The sequence below is a fragment of the Crocuta crocuta genome, unplaced genomic scaffold (assembly GCF_008692635.1).
Source record: "Crocuta crocuta isolate KB4526 unplaced genomic scaffold, BGI_CrCroc_1.0 scaffold64, whole genome shotgun sequence".
In the NCBI taxonomy this organism is placed as follows: Eukaryota; Metazoa; Chordata; class Mammalia; order Carnivora; family Hyaenidae; genus Crocuta; species Crocuta crocuta.
The window spans coordinates 14,030,309-14,050,471 of NW_027530640.1; the positions used below are offsets into that span (position 1 = coordinate 14,030,309).

Here is a 20,163-nt window from a genome sequence, read left to right on the forward strand (position 1 = left end):
TCTTTTGAGATAATAAACTCTTACCTCTTCCAGAAAATGATGTAGGAAAAGGTACAAACCAGCAAAAAATCACTAGTCATCCCAGCTTAAATTTTCCCTATATATCTCCTTCTACCACCATTTTCTCAGTTCTCCTGCCCTAACTGAATTGTCTTAGAGCAAGGGCTGATTTAGGAGATACACTGACTTTGCTTTGATCTACACACTTCATATTTTGGTATTAGGTAGATAAGGAGACTTATGGAGAGAACAAGTTGAACTTGATAGAATTAAATGTATAAAACTTATAACAGGGCCCCAGCAATTGTCTAGATGAGCCTCATGCCACCAGCAGTCCAGATCACTCCTCTGTCTGTGAGGACGTAGTGAATTCAGATCCCATAGCTGGGTATGATGAAAGCCAGTGGGAGATTTTGTTCTTGATGTCAGACCTGCAAGTGACTGTGGTTTCATAAATACTCATCCTGGTTCAAGCTGATGCAGGTAGGGCCTTGGGCCACATACTGGGAAAATGCAGAGTAGGGGCAGTCAGGGTTCCAGACTCATCCCAAGAGGAAACTAGAGTGAACAGTAAGAACAAAAGCAGCAGTTTAACCTGGGCAGTGGCCCCAGAAGGTCAGGCCTTAGGGTAGAGGCCTGTTGACAGACTGTACCTACTATGAGGAGTGGGGTTCCTAAAACCACTGCTTGATAGAAATAGTAGTTTATAAGCCTAGTCTAGGCTGACTCCGTATGGTAGTGTGTGCTCAGTTCTTGTAGTTGCCAGGGAGAAACTACCAAGCTTCAAGGGGCTCCTTGTCTAAGGGCAAAACAGTCTTCGTACAATACTGGAAGTGAACCCACATGCTTGGCATGTGCTCAGTTTCTATTATCTTATTTCCAGTCCTCACAGCAGCCTTGCAAGGAAGAGATGATATTATCCCCATTTTACAAATGCAAAAGGTGAGCCCAGAGATGTTAACTAATTTGCCCCGGATCATAATAGGTAATAAGTAGCATAGGTGAGAGTCATACCCAGGAGTTCTAGACTCCAAAGTCCTGTGTGTATTCAGTAGTTCTCTTAGACTATATGGTAACTGTCCCATGGAAATAGACCAGGAGATTAGCTCTAATTAATAACAGAACTCCTTAGAATACTTTCATTTGACAAGTGTACCTATTTAGGAACTCGTTAAACATTATTTAGCAAACATTGACCACTTTTTTTTTCAATATTTATTTTTGAGGGAGAGAGAGAGAGACAGACAGAGCATGAGCAGGGAAAGGGCAGAGAGAGAGAGGGAAACACAGAGTCTGAAGCAGGCTCTAGGCTCTGAGCTGTCAGTCAGCACAGACCCTGATGTGGGGTTCGAACTCACAAACTGTGAGATCATGGCCTGAGCCAAATTCAGATGCTTAATTGACTGACCCACTCAGGCCCCCCTAGACCACTTTTTTATATAGTGTGCTATATATTTTGTAATGGATAGGTAGGAAGCTTTGAATAAAGCAGTACTCTTACTATATAAGAACTTAAAGATAGCTGGGGAAAAGGCCCCCAAATACCAATATCTAAGCAGCACAGGTGTAGTGAGCATTAAGAACTGTGACTTCTTACTGTGTGATTGTGGGGGAGATGGGATTTGAAGTGGGCCCTGAGTTTTGATGGATAAGAACATTCCAGAGGGAAAAGCCCAGAAAGCAGACCTGAATTTAGCCCGGTGTAGGGCAGGGTCTGTGAATGTAGTAATTGATTTTGCTTGGACAAAGAGTGTGTGACCAGACTATAGGTTGGAGAATGTTTTGAATGCTAGGATGAGGCATTTAGACTTACATGTGGGTCACACAGAATCTTTGAAAGCTTTTGAGCAGGGATATAAGACAAGTAATGTGTCTTAGAAACATTAACCCAGCAATAGTTTTTAGGAGGAATCCGATAGTAAAGATACCAAGGACAGGAAAAACAGTTAGAAGGCACCCACAAGGAGCACCTGGGTGGCTCAGTTGGTTAAGCATCAGACTCAAGGCACCTGCAGTATTACTAGAAATTACTTCCATGTCTTTCTGTAGTATATCTTTGAGTATTTATGCAAAAAAAACCCAATTAGTTTCTAGTTAGGCACAGTTTTATTTTTCCTAATATGAAGTCAGAAACTGGTAGTCAGTATTTTAAAAAACAAAACAAACACATTCTTGTAAAGATTTCCTTCCTTCCTTCCTTCCTTCCTTCCTTCCTTCCTTCCTTCCTTCCTTCCGAGAGGGTGCAAGTGAGCGAGAGAGAAAGAGAGAGAGAGAGAGAGAGAGAGAGAAGCAGGGCTTACCTGAAACAGGGCTTGAACTCACCATGAGAAGATGACCTGAGCCGAAGTCAGATTCTGAGCCACCCAGGTGCCATTCCTTTTTTTTTTTTAAGTTTGTTTTTTAAGTTTGTTTATTTTGAGAGAGAAAGCACTAGCAGGGTAGCAGCAGAGAGAGAGGGAGGGGGAGAATTACAAGCAGGTTCCATGCTGTCATCAGCACAGAGCCAGATGCAGGGCTCAAACCCATGAACTGTGAGATAATGACCTCAGTCAAAGTCAGATGCTTAACCAACTGAGCCACCCAGGTGCCCCTCTTGTAAAAATTTCTAATAGGGAGGAAATGTGTTAAGTTTGAAATGGAAACTGCCTCTGACATTTCCGTTTCTCCAGTACACCCTCCCTTGGTGAACCATAGTTTGTTACGGATTTCCCAGCCCCATTCTGTCTGTGTAGGATGAGTTTGGATTGTCCCTAAAGTTTTTTTTTTTTGTTTTTTTCATTTGAGGAACCTTCATTGGACTGTGTACAAATGTAGCTTTTACTTTTAAGTGTATATTCATATATTTTTCAATATTTCAACACATAAGGTACATCATTTGAAAAGGTGGGGCACATGGTTCATGTTGGTGAGGATCCTGTTCCTCCTAGACTTGGATTAATATGTTTTCAAGGTAGGATGGAGAGGATCCTGTCTGCTGGTAAGTGTGGGAGTGAGGTTGTTTCAGACCTATATGCCAATGCGAACAAAATGGTTATGGAGGGGAACACTGGGCAACCCCATAGCCTCTTCGTGTGTGATCATGCTACCCTTTTTCTCCCATGTCTCAAAAAAGCATTTGAACTCCTTAATTGGGTCCTGGGTTACTAATATCTAGGTCCTTAGCAGGTACTGGATCACTCATTCTAGAATGTAAGCCAAATATATATCTTATCTTTAGATATATTTGAATGAATACTTCTCTTTGAACTTTATAATTTTTGAAGTGTATTCTTAAAGAATTTGGGTTATAAAATGAACAATTCATTTAGAAAGGTATAGAGATAAAAGAAAGATTTGCTTCTTCTCTAATTTTACTTAAAAGACAAAATGAAATTTTTAACACATACTGAACCTTAATGCCCATCGTTTTAAATTGAGCCAAAGCAGTAAATTTTCTCCTTGGTACTCACTTTTATCCCTTTCCTTATTTTTCCTGATGCCTTTCATTTGCCTACAAAGAATGCATTTTGAATTTACTTTGCTCTTTTCGTTTAGGATGAAGACTTTGTGGGTCGGGATGACTTTGATGATGCTGACCAGCTGAGGATAGGAAATGATGGGATTTTCATGTTAACTTTTTTCAGTAAGTAAATACACATAGCAGAACCACCTCTTACCAGCCAGAGCGCTTTGCAGTATGGCTGTATCTGACTGAATTAAAATGACTAGTTGAACTAATATTTTTAATACATTGTATGTATTTGATGCCTTTTACTCAGGCATTTTTCTTAATACATTTTTCTTAATATTCCTTCTGTCTGTCTTATATCTATAGAAAATATAATTGAAGTAGTTATTGGGATGCTGTATTTTTACATGAGTGAAATAAGCCTCATCTTTTAGGTCTGCAAGGATCCTTAGCATTACTCCTACTCAGACCTGACCTGTAGAGTAGGAATTAAAGGCCTTAGTCTGATGGATTTTTTCCTCTTTTGGCAAGCTTCTAATTTCTGACAGATCAAAGTTAGCTGATTTTTTTTCCCCTCCTTGATATTATTTTGCATTCATCTCTCCATGAGTGTCACTTTGAAGTGAGCAACCATTTTTTTAATTTGCTGTATTAAAAAGGTAACATATAAAGGAAATATTTAGAGGTGGCGTTATGTAGCTGTCAAGATTCATAGAAGTAGGACGATGAATAACTTGAATCAGATCATTTTACTTACTGAAGTGTAACACATAAAAGGGCACAAGTCATATGTATACAGTTTGGTGACTATTAAGGCATTTTTGAAAGTGAATAGCAATAGACAGAATAGTGTAACACCTGGTATTGAGAGAAGATGTTTTCTTGTTTGCATTTGGGAGGAAGACAGAGAATGGATGTTTTCTGGAGGTAGGGGAAGTGTTATGGTAGGTGGGCTGGGCTATCTTTTATCCTTGGAAAAGCCCGTTAAGCAAAATCAAGTGTAGAAGGCACTCTGGCCACAATAACAGGACCTGTCTGACATGTTTTTTTTTTTTCCTTCTCTGCCTGTACAGTGGCATTCCTCTTTAACTGGATTGGATTTTTCCTATCTTTTTGCCTGACCACCTCAGCTGCAGGAAGGTATGGGGCCATTTCAGGATTTGGTCTCTCTCTAATTAAGTGGATCCTGATTGTCAGGGTAAGTTGTCTACCAGAAAAGATAGACTCTGAAGAGAAACAAGAAGTAGAGTAACTTTGAATATTTGATTTTTTTTCATGTGTTGTTGCTTTGCATTATCTGTACATTTAAAATGATTTTAGGTTTGTCTTTATTCTGGTTTCATGAAGTTGAACCTAAATCATTTGCAGTTGGCTGTTCATGCAAGTTTTACACTTAAATCTAGTGAATATTGGTGATCCCAAGACATCTATCTTACAGGTTGTTCACAGGTTATTTTCTCTGCTTTTAATGTTTATAATAGGATAATATATGTGTTTGTTCTGAAATGAGCTATTTTATGATAAAAAGGTAACACTTCTTTGGTGTCTCATTAAAAACGGGCATTCCTCTCATTCTACTAAAGCTTTGGTTTACCTTTCTTCTTCCCTCTTGCCTTCGCTTTGTTTCTCCCCCCTTCCTCCCTCTCTTCGGCACTCTCTTCCTCCTTCCCCTCTGGGGTTTATCAGTAGCATCAGTGGTTATGCCAAAATGTCTAGGAGCTGAAACTGTTTAACAAGTGCTCCTCCCTTAGGGCATGTTACTTATCTCTACAGTATATTAGAGAGAAATCCTCAATGATTTGGGAGTTGTCAGGTAGTCACAATTGCCGAAGTAATTTTACTTTAAAAGATCTAGTGTCTTAAAGTATACTGTGATTTCAGGGTAAGTTTATTGCTTTTGTCAGCTTCATAGAGAAAATCAATGTATCTATCATAAATTGGCATTATGAGCTATTTAATAGGTGTTGAGTAATGACTGGAGGTTTTCAAATCTGTTTATTCTAATGAGTTGTTAACATTTTTAGGATTCCAAGTTCCTTTGAGAGCCTGGTAAAAGTTAAGGACTTTTCCTCGAGATGACTAATATATATTCATCTGAGTCACGGCCTTCAGGTTGAGAGCCTGAGCCCTAAAGAGGTTTCTCATTCCTTCTAAGTCTTAAATTGTGATTCTATTAGAAAATAAAATGCTATATTTTAATGCTGAGACAGTCTTAAATTCTTGGACATGGAAGCCCCCTGTAGAAAACAGGGATAAAATTAGTTACGGATCTTTTTTTAACTAAAATTTTCAGAGTTAACTAAATTTTAAAACTGAATTAACTGAATCAGCTTGTATCAGGATGGCTTGGTCTGTGAGTAACCGAAAACGGAGCTCAAAATGGCTAAGAAACAGTGGAACAAATTTAGTTCCCATGAAAACAAGTCCTGACGCGGAGGATAGTTAGATCAGTGTGTCATTGACATCCTAAGGGATGATAGTTAGTACAGCTGCTCCTCCCTCAGGGTGAAAACGGCCATCGCAGTTGCAGGCATCACAGCAGCAGCCCAGCAGTGCTCAGCAGAAGACAGACAGCTGTTTTTTCTCTGGCTTTGCTCTCCTTGTGCAAGGAGACCGTACCACTCCTCATTTCCCATTGGCTAGAATGGGCCAATATTTGCCAAAGGAATCAGATTATTGTGATGTACATAATAAAGCTTGCAAGGTGAAGGCACAGCTGAAAGAATAGGAGCAAAATAATTGGTTTTGGCACTGGCTAAGCAAAGTCAAAAGGTCATCAAAACATATTTCTAGAAGGATAGATAATATGTGGGCCAAAAAAAACACCCCAATCTTTTAAAAAATAAACAGACTTGAGCACTTTAACATAAAGAGTCTATAAAGCCAAAATCATATCTCAAGATTGCCTTTCCATAAAAGGAAATGTATCTGCATATATCATAACCATTTCAGGTCATGATATATGTATCATATAAAATATTTTCACTTAAAAAAATTACAGGAGCTAAATGATAGCATTAGTATGCAGAAGTCTTGTGTTTTGTGTGCCCTTATGTTAAAATGTATAATTATATTTGCTAAGCTATTGTAATATTAATTTGCTTTATTTTTTAGTTTTCCACCTATTTCCCTGGGTATTTTGATGGTCAGTACTGGCTCTGGTGGGTGTTCCTGGTTTTAGGTAAGTGCTTTTAATATAGACAAAGGAGAGAAAAGATATTGTTAAATTTTAGAAGTAAAATTGCTTTTAGTAAACCCTCATCTTGCTCACAATATAGTAGTATACTAGCAATAGTGAGTATGATTTTAAAATATTTCTTAAAGATTTGGTTGTTGTCAACATCAGAGTAACAAGCATGTTAATAAAAGATCTCTAGGTGGTGGGTTTTTCCTAACCCATTCACACCTACATCTCAGGTTTCCCCTGGGTGACCAGTGACTTTATAGTCTGTGAGTATTTTTCCCCTTGAGAGTAATCATGACAAAGGGGTTCCACATGACACTACCCCTTGACCTGAGTGGGGTTGTAAGTATCCACTCCATGGTAGCCACTCGTTTCCACCAGGATTCTGCATCCCGGCCCGTGATGGGGTAACCTCCATCTCTGGTCGCTTACTACTTTTGGTGCCAAACAGAATGGGAATGAGGAGTGGTTGCTGAATGGGTACAGATTTTTTTTAGGGGTCATAAAAACGTTCTGAAGTGAAGATAATAGTTTTGGTTGTACAGCTCTATATCTATACTAAAATTAAAGCCAGTGAACAGTATACATTAAACCAATGCACTTTATGATACGTGAATTATATCACCGTAAACGTGTTTTTAAAATGTCTCTTAAGACTCAGAGATGAGGGGCGCCTGGGTGACTCAGTCAGTTAAGCATCCGACTTCGGCTCAGGTCATGATCTCACGGTCCGTGAGTTCGAGCCCCGCGTTGGGCTCTGTGCTGACAGCTCAGAGGCTGGAGCCTGTTTTAGATTCTGTGTCTCCCTCTCTCTGCCCCTCCCTCGCTCACTCTCTGTCTCTGTCTTTCAAAATAAAATAAAGACATTAAAAAAAAAAAAAANGTAAATAGCTTCTGGTATAGACATACAAAATCCGCCTCACTCCTTCGGTGCCTGGTAAATAAAGGGCAGAGTGAACCCTACTTGTATATGTATTTTTTAAGAATATAGAGAAGTTGAGTTTAGAGTTGAGAATAGAAAAATTGCTGTATAAAACAAAAACAAAAAATATATAAAAAGAATTGCTGTAATAGGTAAGGGGATTCTGACACCTAGTGGACAGAGCGTATGTACAGTTGACAGAAAAAAAATATGACAAAGAATGGGTGTTTTTGTTTTGTTTTTTTGAGAAAAATATTTTATAACTTGTCTTCTTATTTTGGAGTTAATTTTGTTCAAATACTTTTTTGGAACCCAGAAGGTAGGTTTTCATAATGCCTTTCAGTGAGGTTATCAAATGTATATGTTTAGCTCTATCTTATTTTTTATTTCTCTTTTAGACCAATTAGATTCTTTTTTTGTTTTTAATTTTATTAAAAAAAATTTTTTTTAATGTGTTGTTTCTGAGACAGAGAGAAACAGCATGAGCAGGGGAGGGTCAAAGAGAGAGAAGGAGACACAGAATCAAAAACAGGTTCCAGGCTCTGAGCTAGCTGTCAGCACAGAGCCTGACGCGGGGTTCAAACCCACGAACTGTGAGATCATGACCTGAGCTGAAGTCGGACGCTTAACCAACTGAGCCACCCAGGCTCCCCTAGACCAATTAGATTCTGAATGTACAAAAAGACTTTCATTTGAGCTCTCAAGATTTATGTCTTCTCAATAACAAATGGAAAGTGCTGTATGGAAATCCTTTGGAAATTGCTCATGTTTTGATAACTTTTAGCAGAAAAATGATGAAATTGTGCTATCAAGAGGGATATTTCTGTGGGGAGGGGGTACTTAATACAGAAATTATAAATTCATTCTTGATTTTTCTTTTTTAAATCAGGTTTTCTCCTGTTTCTCAGAGGATTTATCAATTATGCAAAAGTTCGGAAGATGCCAGAAACTTTCTCAAATCTTCCTAGGACCAGAGTTCTCTTTATTTATTAAAGGTATTAAACAAAACTTTATTCTAGTCCCAGTATAATCATGTGATACATTTCCACTTTTTCTCCACATTCAGAGTATAGTATGCCCCCTGTAGTAGGAAACATAGAGAAAGTAAGGAAGCCATAGTCCTTGCCTTTTTGGCAGTTTCTAGTTTAGTAAGGAGTGTTTTCATTAAAAGCTGTTGAAAAGGGCAAGTTAGAAAAACTACCATCGGAGGAAACAGTATCTCATGTACTGATGGTATAAAAGAGGCAGGGGTCTTCGTGGTCATTGGGAAGCGAGGATATTTGGCTGTGACTGCGGGGTCCAAGATCTTTGACTCTTGAATCCAGAAGCCACTGCTTATTGTTGCACCAGATCCAGAGGATGGTATTGAGAAGGAGCCTTTCAGGTTAATCACTTGGTTCTAATTACATAGGTCCCCCAAACCCCAGAGGTCCAATGGAAAGAAACCATTGTCTGCTTTAGGAACTCCTTTCACCTAGGCCACTTACAAGTCCACCAAGGCTTCCATCTCTTAAAATTAGTCAGGGAGACTTTCCTGGTGCCCTTCCTCAGGTTCACACTGTGATATCACCACTCTGGTGGTAAGGAGGGTTAAACCCAAGGAAAGGAAGGGGAAAAGGGCCTTTTCTCCTCCCTAGATCAGGAGGACTAAGCCCTGCTGAGGCTCCTCTCTGATTCCCATTAGGTTTTTTCCAGAGCTGAGTTCCATCTTCCATCATTAGCTGCAAAAAGGAAGAGCTATGGAATCTTGGGAAAGAGTATGCCAAAGAGAGAGTCCCCCTGGTAGCAAGATCTAATAGAACTTTTTGGACTTCCGTTTGTTCCTTTAAGTTTGGGATGGGTGGGTTGCGGAGGGGAAATTTTGAACTACCCTAGCGGCTAGGTTAATTGAAGATCAGACAAGGCTTTGGGTTTTTTGGAGGGTTTTTTGTTTTTTAAACATTTTATTTGAAAGTAATCTCTACACCCAGCATAGCGTTTGAACTCCCAACCCTGAGACCAAGAGTCACATGCTCTTCTGACTGGGCCAACCGGGCACCTCCTGAAGATCAAGCAAGGCTTTGTAAAGGGTGTACTAGTAGAGATCAGTCTTAAGTGATACGTAGAATTTCTACTAGTGGAAATTGGATAGGGTGAGGTAGATTTCAGAATCACCTAAAAACAGTGTGAAGAGTGTAAATAGAGGCAAGGAAATACGGAGCTTGCTCGAGGGACATCAAAGGAGTGTTGAAGGTCAAGACTTCAAAGCCAAGTTGAAACAATGTTTTCAAATATCTTGAATACTAAGCCCATTTGCAGAGGAACTGTAGAATTCGTAGAGCAGCCCTTAAAATCCAATGACATGTTGGTTCAGTGCAAGCTAACCCTTTGGGAACAGTAATTTGTTCTCTATTTGCTGTTGGATAGTCATAGTTAACAGAGGTAATTAGATGCTAAGAGTGGAGTTCTCAGTTTTGAAGATTCATGATAGTATCAGGATGTGTGCCTCTCTAGAAAAGAAAGTAGCCACCATAATTAATTTGCCAGGTGATGTGAGGCAGCATTAAAATTTTTTAAGCAACAGGATGCCCGGCTGACTCCATCAGAAGAGCATGCCACTCCTGATCCTGAGGTTGTGGGTTTGAGCCCCATGTTAGGTGTAGAGATTCCTTCAAAACAAAATCTTCTAAAAAAAATAAGCAATAGAATAATATGATGAACATTTCTTGAATATGATCAATTTTTAGACTATGGTATGGTAATAACATTTTTCAGCTTTTTTTGGTATCAGATACTGCATTAAGCACGTCATATGTATAATTAAATGCATTGATGTAAATAACAAAGTTACAGTGGTAGATAAGCTCAGATACCTGTGTGGTGGAGTATATTCATAAGGCACTTTTTGCAAAAGTTAAAGCATACAAAGAACTTAGGCTTATGTTGGTTAAAGTAAATTTCTTCAAGGTAGTATGTACTTTGATTTGAAAGAAAATTTTAGTCCCTAAGGGTGCAACATGTGCTGCCTTTTTTCTGTTTTTTAAAGAAATAAAACATTTAAAGAATATTTTATTCCATGTTTAAAAGTGTGTGTCATATCCTGAATTTGAATTAGGTTACAAAGTCTGGACACAGATTGATTAGCATTGACATTGCTGGCCAAGGCCCTAATGCCCATGATGTGTCTTTGTGTCTAGGACATCCTAACTTTAAGAGACTTACCAGGTGTTTTGTGCAGTTTTATGCAGTTACTATTGTCCTCTTTTTTCTTTCCTTTCCATATCCATACCTGTATAATTGGTAACTATTCCTAAGCCTCATGTTTAACGCTTACCTGCCAAAGATTCTTTTGGGTTGCCATGGTTCTCCTTCTTGCAGAGGGTGCCCAAATCACCCATAGATTTTCCCTAATCTATTGATGCCCGCAATACCCTGAGGGAATAGATTTCTGTCTCTGTCTCTCTCTTCCTCCCTCCCTCCCTTTTAATTATTTTTAAGTGATCTCGATACCCAATGTGAGGCTCGAATTTATAACTCTGAAATCAAGAGTTGCATGTTCTACTGACTGAGCCAGCCAGGCGCCCCCTTATTTCTCTTTTTTAGAAACAATAGAGTCTGTATGTAGGTCTAGGCAAACGGTAGGTTTGAATTTCTGAATGGACCAAGATCACACCTCTGTCTCTTCTCTTCATTCTTCAGTCAAAAGGAAATTTCAGTGTTTCTTAGGGGATTTCACACCTTCCTCATCTTGTTTCTAACACATAGCCAGGAGCAGGCAGGTTAGGAGAAAGCCTGAACTTATCAGTTTTCTATATTGTTAGAGACTGTATTGAGTGGCTTTTGTTCATAAAATTGGTATTGTTTTGTTTGGGTTTTTTAAAATTTGTGAAGTGTTTTATAGGAGTATTCTAAATGTAAAGCAAAGCATCTTTATTTGGGGTTATGATTTGCAGTAGGCAGTCCTTAGTACTAATGCTCATGGAGCTGTGAGGGACATTCTTGGCCTGCAGTACTCCATATTGTGGGGTCAGAAGCCTTATTGTGCTTTAGGAGTTGTCAGAAACTTAGAGCATCCCCCAGTGAAGGACATCTTCAGTTTCTTTCCTTTTCTATCTGACTTTGCTAGTTCAGTGGGTTTGAAATCATTTCTGACATGCCCAGAGGATTCAGAGCTCTAAATTAGGGGTTTAGAGACTTAGAGCAGTGTTTAGAATTCTAATGACTTCCTTACTAATTGTCAGTATCCCCAGAGTGAATCTGAAAAGCCATAATATCCCGTGGGACTGAATTTCCTTTGTCCATCGACAGGGATAAGAACTGTTCATCTAGATCCAAATGTAGAATGGTTCTCTAGTTGAGAGGAAATTTAATTTAATTTCAAGTTGTGCTAGCAAACCATCATATAAGGTATGAAGATTTTATTTTCTTTCACTGAGATTTCTTAACTTCCTTTGATATAGGTGTCACTAGTTAAAAGCTAGCCATAGGCTTACTTTTTGCCAGAAAGACACAGGTACGTACTTTTAAAAATAGCTTTGCCATAACAGAAAAATAACTTAATTCCCATGCTGTAGTAAGATGTGGCATTTTATTGGAAAAGGGTACAAGATTAGTGACTTTTCTCTTCACGTGACCCAAAATATAGGACACACAAACAAAACAAACCTTGAAATGACCCCAGAAGTCCTCTTTCTAATCAGCCAAAGTAGATGTTACAAAAGCCGAACAGTAAAGCCCATGTACTACTGTCGTAGGGGCAGCTCTCAGGTTCCCTTTTGGACCTCATTTAAGCCTAAAAAGGAAATCTGGTCTCTTGCCCCGCAGCAAGAAAAGCCTAAAGGAACTGCTAAGTGTAAGCCCAGTGGCCTCAAGAAGCATGTGACCATGAGGAAGCAGAAAAACAAAACGTTCCTTCTGTATTGTTTATTTTTATTTATTTATACTTACTTATTTTTGAGAGACAGAAAGAGACAGAGCATGAGCAGGGGAGGGGCAGAGAGAGAGGGAGACACAGAATCTGAAGCAGGCTCCAGGCTCTGAGCTGTCAGCACAGAGCCTGGTGTGGGGCTCAAACTCATGAACTGTGAGATCATGACCTGAGCCGAAGTCGAACACTTAACCGACTGAACCACCCAGGCGCCCCTTCTTCTGTGTTGTTTAAAAAGAAACAGATACCTTTCAGAAGCCTTTATCCAAAGTGATCACAAATATTGTGTTCATAGTTTCTCTTATTTACCAGTTTACTGGAAATACATTTTTATGGTGTACCACTTCCTCGTGCTGCCAAGGAACCAAGCATTTAGCTGCAGTAGCTGGAACGTGGTAGCACAGTTACTTGGTATCAAACACTGCTCCGAAAGCACTTGTGCCTGTGACACACAAGAGATTTTAAATTGTTATTTTAACCACATATAAAACAGGAGGAAAAAGTTTGTAAGCACTGGCATTAATGAGATAGGACCCTTTACAGTTAGGTAATGATTCCTGTGTCCTATACCTATTAGACACCAGGTATGTAAAATTCCCCCCATATGATGGTATTTTTTCTTTTCTATGATTTTTGCCTTTCTATAGTCTTCCCCCCTGCTCCTTAATACTTCTCTTAATTTATTAAAGGAAGTTCACCCCAAGTTAAAGTTAGATTTATTGGACTATGTTATCAAGTAGCAAGACAGAAGTGTTTTTAGTGGAATTAAAAAAATTTTTATTTTATTTTATTTTATTTATTTTATGTTTTATTTTATTTTTGAGAGAGAGAGAAATCACAGGAGCAGGGAAGGGGCAGAGAGAGAGGGAGACACAGAATCCGAAGAAGGCTTTCTGCATAGAGCCTGATGCGGTGCCCGAACTCACAAACTGCGAGATCATGACCTGAGCTGATGTTGGACGCTTAGCTGACTGAGCCACCCAGGTGCTCAGTGGAATTTTTGCTAAAAAAAATTCACATAACATTCAAGAAGAAATAGTGGTTTTCCTCTTGAGATTAAATGATCTGTAGGCTGTTGGTCCCTTTTGTTTCTGCAGAGATCTGATCTACAGTTTAGTAATGATGTCCACAGTCCCTAAAGGCCTTCTGTCCTCCACTTGTGTTCCGCCATTGTTTCTGTAACAACTAGTGAGTCAGGTCCATCTGGAGAACAGGCCTCCAGGTCTTAGAGAGCAGCAGTCATTTTCATTTGGAGCTTGTATCGTGATTGAGAACACCCATTACTATGCTATCGATACTCTTTAAGTGGAATTTTATTGTTTGTTGGGTGGCTCTGACTTTGAGGGATCTGTTAAAGCTAATCGACGTCTGTAGAAGCAGCGTGATCTAAGGCAAGTGACCAGATAGTTACCTGGACTGTATCATATGTTGCTGCAAATTCAAGTGTTTTTATGAATAAGAACTGTTAGATCAGTTTTCATCTGTTAATGGGAATTAATAAAGCTGAAGTTACTTAAGTTTGTAGTAAGTCTAGCCTCATGGCAAAACCCTCCATTTGACATAGGTCTGCGGGTACACTCTTTTTGCTTCTGCTTGCTTTTTGGAGTTCCTTATGTTCACATGTCTGTCACGGTACATTCTGAGGTCTCTCAATCTAAAGAAAAGTTGCTCCTTGTCAGTATTACTGGTTTACTTGAATACCAACTGAATTTGGAATTTGGGAAAATATGAAGCTTAAAGAAGCATATGTTGATTTCCTCCCATGTAACTTCTCCGCATTTTGTCAGCCTTTTAAAGATTTATGGAATAGTCTAGTCAGAAAAGATAGGAAAGAAAGGGCTGGTGATAGCTTTTACAGTAACCTGGAAAGGTAGAAAAGTAAGCTAAAGGCTTAGGTATTAGCCATCCAACTCTCCCTTGGTGCATGATACCACAAAGTCGTTTCTCAAATATTTATGAAGTGTTGTATGTATCTCTTTGGTGTTTTTTTGTTTTTTTTTCTTTTAGCATTTACATAGGGAGTTACTTGTACCTTTTTCTGTTATTTCCTTGAAAACCAAAATGATTAATTATGCCAATACAGAAATGCCTTAAAGTATTGGATGAAAACTGCAATTAAAATACAGAATATAGGGGCTCCTGGGTGGCTCAGTCGGTTAAGCGTCCAACTTCCGCTCAGATAATGATCTCACGGTTCGTGGGTTCGAACCGTGCTCGAACCCACCTGTGCTGACACCTAGCTCTGTGCTGACACCTAGCTCAGAGCCTGAAGCCTGATTCAGGTTCTTTATCTCCCTCTCTCTCTGACCCTCCCCTGTTCACGGTGTCTCTCTCAGAAATAAATAAAACATTTAAAGAAAGTTAAAAAAAATACAGAATATATAGGGCACCTGGGTGGCTCAGTTGGTTAAACATCTGACTCAGATTTCAGCTCAGGTCAAGAGCCCTGAGTCGGACTCTGTGTGGACAGCACAGAGTCTGCTTGGGTTTCTCTCTCTTCCTCCCTCTCTGCCCCTCTTTCATGCTCTCCCTATCACTTTCTCTTTCTCTCAAAATAAATACATAAACTTAAAAATAATATACAATAGGGGCGCCTGGGTGGCTTAGTCGGTTAAGCGTCCAACTTTCGCTTAGGTCATGATCTCGCGGTTCGTGGGTTCGAGCCCCGCGTTGGGCTCTGTGCTGACTGCCAGCTCAGAGCCTGGAGCCTGTTTCAGAGTCTGTGTCTCCCTCTCTCTCTGACCCTCCCCTGCTCACGCTGTCTCTCTCTCTCTCTCTCCTAGAAATAATAATAATAATAATAATAATAATAATATACAATATATGGGCATTGTTTTGAGAGTGTTTATTTCAGTCACGTATATTCCTTTTTAAAAATTACTTTTCTGGGGCTCCTGGGTGGCTGAGTTCGTTAAGCGTTTGACTTCATTCAGCTCAGGTAATGATCTTGTGGTTGAGTTTGAGCCCGCATCAGGCTCTGTGCTGATAGCTCAGAGCCTGGAGCCTACTTCAGATCCTGTGTCTCCCTCTCTGTCTGCCCCTCCCCACCTCATGCTGTGTCTGTCTCTCTCAAAAGTAAATAAACATTTTTAAAAATTAGGTTTTTTTAATCAATTTTTTTTCAGAGATATATACCCAAAAATACATTGACTTTTTTTTTCCTGATTGATTGAAAGAAGTATCTGTGACACCTGTGAGTTTACAGTTATTCTTTAACTTTGCGGTGCTCTAAGCACAGCATGACTTTATTGGCGTCCTTATTAGAAATCTTTCTTGTGTGAGATCTGGCCGAATTGGCAGGGCAAACAGGAGCTTCAGGTGTATTGGAAAAATTACCTGTGCACTTGGATTCTACTGTCTCTTAGTCCCCACGTTTCCATCACTGCTGTGGAGGTTAAGTGTAGGATGAAGGAAGGGTTACTTGCATTTCATTATTTTGTTAGGAAGTTTGGGGAGAGAGAGAGAGAGAGAGAGCGCGCCCTGGTTTTGTGGGCTTTAGAGAAAGTATTCAAGTTCTTCCTAGTTCGAGAGTCCTTGGTAACTTTAAGAACTGAAATGGTAATGTTTGTTGAACAGTATGATGTCAGTGTAGAGTAATCTTAAAGCTATGTTAAAATGCACTTGTGTCTCCAAACATCCTGCCTTCTTTTGTGACTACATCCTTCTCTTGGCCAAAATAACAAGCTAACTAGAGTTTCAATATTCAATATCCTTCTCTGGCAGATGTTTTCTGGCAAAGGCCTTCCTGCGTTTATGAATTCTCTCTCAAGAAGCAAGAGAACACCTGCAGGAAGTGAATCAAGATTCAGAACACAGAGGAATAATCACCTGCTTTAAAAAAATAAAAGTACTGTTGAAAAAGATCATTTCTCTTTATTTGTTCCTAGGTGTAAAATTTTAATAGTTAATGCAAAATTCCGTAATCTTTGAATCATTAGTGGTTAATGTTTGAAAAAGCTCTCGCAATCAAGTATGTGATGTATTAATAATGCCTTATCTATTGTTTGTAGTTATTTTAAACAGCATGAGCCTTGTCCCTGTAGTCAGTAGGGGGCAATCTTGCTTTATTCATCCTCCATCTCAAAATGAACTTGGAATTAAGTATTTTAGTGTAAGATATATGTATAATGCTGGCCATTTTAAAGGGATTTTCTCAAAAGTTCACGTTTGTGTTATGACTGCATTTCTGCACATAATTCATACTTGGTGTTAAAATTAATCTAGAAATTTATGCATTTGTACTGTGAACACCTGGAAGCAAAATCATAGTGCAAAATACATTTAAGATGTGGTCAAGATTATGTTCTTCATTGGTTAATAATAAGCATTAATTTTTTATAGTCTGTATTCTAAATTTTGCAGTACCTTACTGTTCTGTGTTACATACCTAAGAAATTGTAAAGGTGTTGTCACTGTATAAAATAAAAAGGACAAGGACAGTTACAGCTTAATTACTAAAATACAGTTGACATTTTCTGTATTATTCGAGTCCCTGCCCTTTTTTTCTTTCTTTCTTTCTTTTTTTTTTTTTGGTCTCTTTATGATGAGGCCAGAGGCTAGATTAGGGAGGTTATTAGATACTAAGGAGCAAAGAAAGAATTAGTTTGGAACTTTTGAGATGATCCCTAACATACTGTAGTACTACTCGCTTTTACAATGTGTTTGCAGAAACAGAGGAGTTATAAATGTAGAATGATGTGCTTTCTGCCAAGTGGTAATTCACCTTGGTTTGCTATGTTAAAATTGTAAATACAACAGAACATTAATAAACGTCTCTTGTGTAGCAACTTTTGCTGTAGATTAGCGTTTAATTTCTTGGTTTGCATTTGTTCATTGCCAAGGCAATTTTTTTCTAATCTTTAATCATACAGATTCATGCAGAATCATTCATTACATTACAAAAAATTGGTTTGGAGCCAATTTTTTTCTTTTTTCTTTTTTTTTCAGCACTAGAAGTTCCCTTCTCTTACACTCAGTACATTCCTAAAGATGTATATGAAAATTGGTTCTGCAAAAGATAACAGACTAAATAAGGGAGGAGTTGTAGAGATCTTCAGTTACTCCAGAACTCCCAATTATGCTTCGTATTTTAGACCTAATCCTAGATAATTTATTTCCACAATTTTCTGCATGTTTCTTGCTTTTGCTCGTTTTCTCATTTGACAACTCTCCAGTGGTTTAAGCCCTATGAGAACCCAGCTGAGACGAACGACTCCTCATTCCTCTTGCTTTCTATTCTTGTCCCAGTTGCATTAAATTTAAAGTCCTATGGTTCTTCTAATGTCAGCCCTCTTTCCCCCCTTCTTCCACCTACTAAATAAAATAAAGAACAACTGCAGCATGCAGCAAGATGGTCATGTACTACACAAACCACCGGTGTGGGTGGCAGCTCCAAATGTTGTTTTTATCTGCGGCATGTGGATATCTGGGATCAGCCTAGGACGTCCGTTTAGGGGTGTCAGTATGTAATGCATAGACGTGTAGGTTGTGTGAAAGCCAGATAGGAATATCGAGGGCCTCCTGGATGGACATTTCAATGATCATTCTAACTTGTTTATTATTTGTAATAGTTACATATTCTTGTTCAAAAGTTGTATTTTGCAGTAGATAAGCAGGGGTTTCTAATGAAAGTCTCTTTGAATGTCTTTGAAGATTTTTACATTTTGAATTAGATAATGCCAACAATAGAATTTGGAAAATTTTATAGCCTGTCACGTTCTAAGTTTCAGAATGAATAGATCTCTAGCAATTATAATAAATCTGGACACATGCAAGAGAGAACTATCTAAATTATCTTACAGGACAAAATAGAAGGGCCCTAAGTCACATAAGCTGAAACAATATAAGTTGGCTTTGCGTTTAATCTTTAGGTTCTTGTGCCTTATTTGGTTTTGTATATTTGAAGGACTGAAATATTTAGAATTCCCATTTCTACATATTTGGTGGTCCTTGAGACTTTGTCACGTATAAATCTGTAGTTTGACATGCTTTCAAAGTACTTAGAAGGATGATTTCTCTTTTTTCTTTTAAATGTTCTAAATATTAAGGTCTTTTCAGACTTGTCTAGTTGGTACCATTTGTTACCTAGAGTCCTTAACTGTTAGGATGGAAATGTTTATACTGTACTATTACTTCTCCTTTTTCTCTCTCATTCCTTTCTGTCTCCCTTTGGAAGGTTCAATATTAGGAATAACCCTTTCAAATAAAGTCTTTGCAAGGGGACACTGAGGAACCATTTATTTGGCTAAGGTGATGGAATAAACTGGCCTTGACCCTGAGCTAAGGGACAACTAGGGCTTAGCCATGACCACACAGGTCCCTCATGCCTCTTACTTTTGTTCATTTGGAATTACACAAACTATGTTTAAAGGATCCTGTGTAGCAATTTCTTTTTTCAGAAAATTAGATTGCTTTGTGTGGGAATAAAAAGTTATTAAAATTTACTTGTTAAAAAATTATGAGTGAATATCTTTACTATTGGGGTCAGTTTTGTTTACAGTTTTAAAGAAATAAGATTTTTAATGAAGTAAATGATAATATTTAAAATTTTTTGTTTGCTTGCTTTCTTGCTAAGTATGACTTGGGCTCTGGCCCACCACGAGTCATTGGTGGCACTTAGGAAACTTCTTTCGACCGTCACTATATTCTTACACTAGAATATATTTCACTTAGCTGTAAATTATTTATATGTAAAGGAAGAAATAACTACTGAAAGGGAGTTTCAGTTATCAATAGAAGTGATAATTCAGTTTAAGTGGTTGCTGAGGTGGCAAGATTCTGAGGTCAGAATCAACAGAAATGTACCCCACAAATGGCGTGTTCTTTAATTTGAATCCAACCCTACTACCTCTTCTCTGTGTCTGACCTTGAAGGTTCACATGGTAGATACTGGAAAAGCTCTTGGCCCTGATTCCATTATATCCTGATAATCAAATTTTAACTTCAGACATACCACGGCTAGACATAGACTTGTACATTCATGTAACGTTTGTGGGAGGGAGTATCTTATGAACAGGAATCTGTGGCCCCTGTGCCCTACCTGACAGTGTTCTTGGTGAAATCTCAGTGATGGATCCAGGTGAGTTGTGTATAAGATGAAATCAATAATTTTCAGAATCTGCTGTTGTTTCTCAGTTATTTAGATTTTCACCTTTTTAGGCTTTGAGAGATGATGAGAGGCATGACAAAGTGCACATAAGCCCCCATAGATGGTTGGTGCATTCTTAAGATCGTGTTTTGCATATTTTTAATGCCTAAATATTACTTGTGGTCTGTGAGGTAGGTGAGGCAAGTTGAGCGAGAGTGTTAAACTAATCCTGAAGTACTCGTGGTGTAACTTTTCCTTTTGCATATACCTGTATACTTTTGTATATGTGTATGGTTGTAGTCATTTAGAGCACCCACAAAGGGAGAAAAAGTGCTCTTTGACAGATAGCCTCTTAGTAATAATGGTTTTCTGCTACTAAAGTGGAGAACATCTCAAAGGCATACACCAGGAATTCCTGAAGGGAAGAGTAGGTTTAGGTTGAGAGTAAAAGATTTTCAGGAGGAAAAGAGTTCTAGAAATGTATTTTAGATCATCTCTATTCTAAAAAGAGGCTGTTTTATAACCCAGTTCATTGTATCACCTACAACTTGATGGCCCATACAGAGATCTGCTCTTATGGGAAGTCTGTGAATGGAGAGTTGATCTCCTGAGGACA

General features: G+C 38.6%; 1 protein-coding gene across 1 annotated transcript in view; it reads left to right on the forward strand.

Annotated features, from left to right (window-relative positions):
• Positions 1–17,258, forward strand: part of NDFIP1 (Nedd4 family interacting protein 1) — a 32,752-nt gene extending 15,494 nt beyond the window's left edge. Inside the window, exons 6-10 of the mRNA XM_077768905.1 lie at positions 3,535–3,622; positions 4,522–4,646; positions 6,563–6,629; positions 8,444–8,549; positions 16,184–17,258. Of these exons, the coding sequence (XP_077625031.1) occupies positions 3,535–3,622; positions 4,522–4,646; positions 6,563–6,629; positions 8,444–8,547 (384 nt within the window). The 3' untranslated portion in view covers positions 8,548–8,549; positions 16,184–17,258. The remainder of the gene's footprint in view (positions 1–3,534; positions 3,623–4,521; positions 4,647–6,562; positions 6,630–8,443; positions 8,550–16,183) is intronic.
• Positions 17,259–20,163: the final 2,905 nt, after the last annotated feature.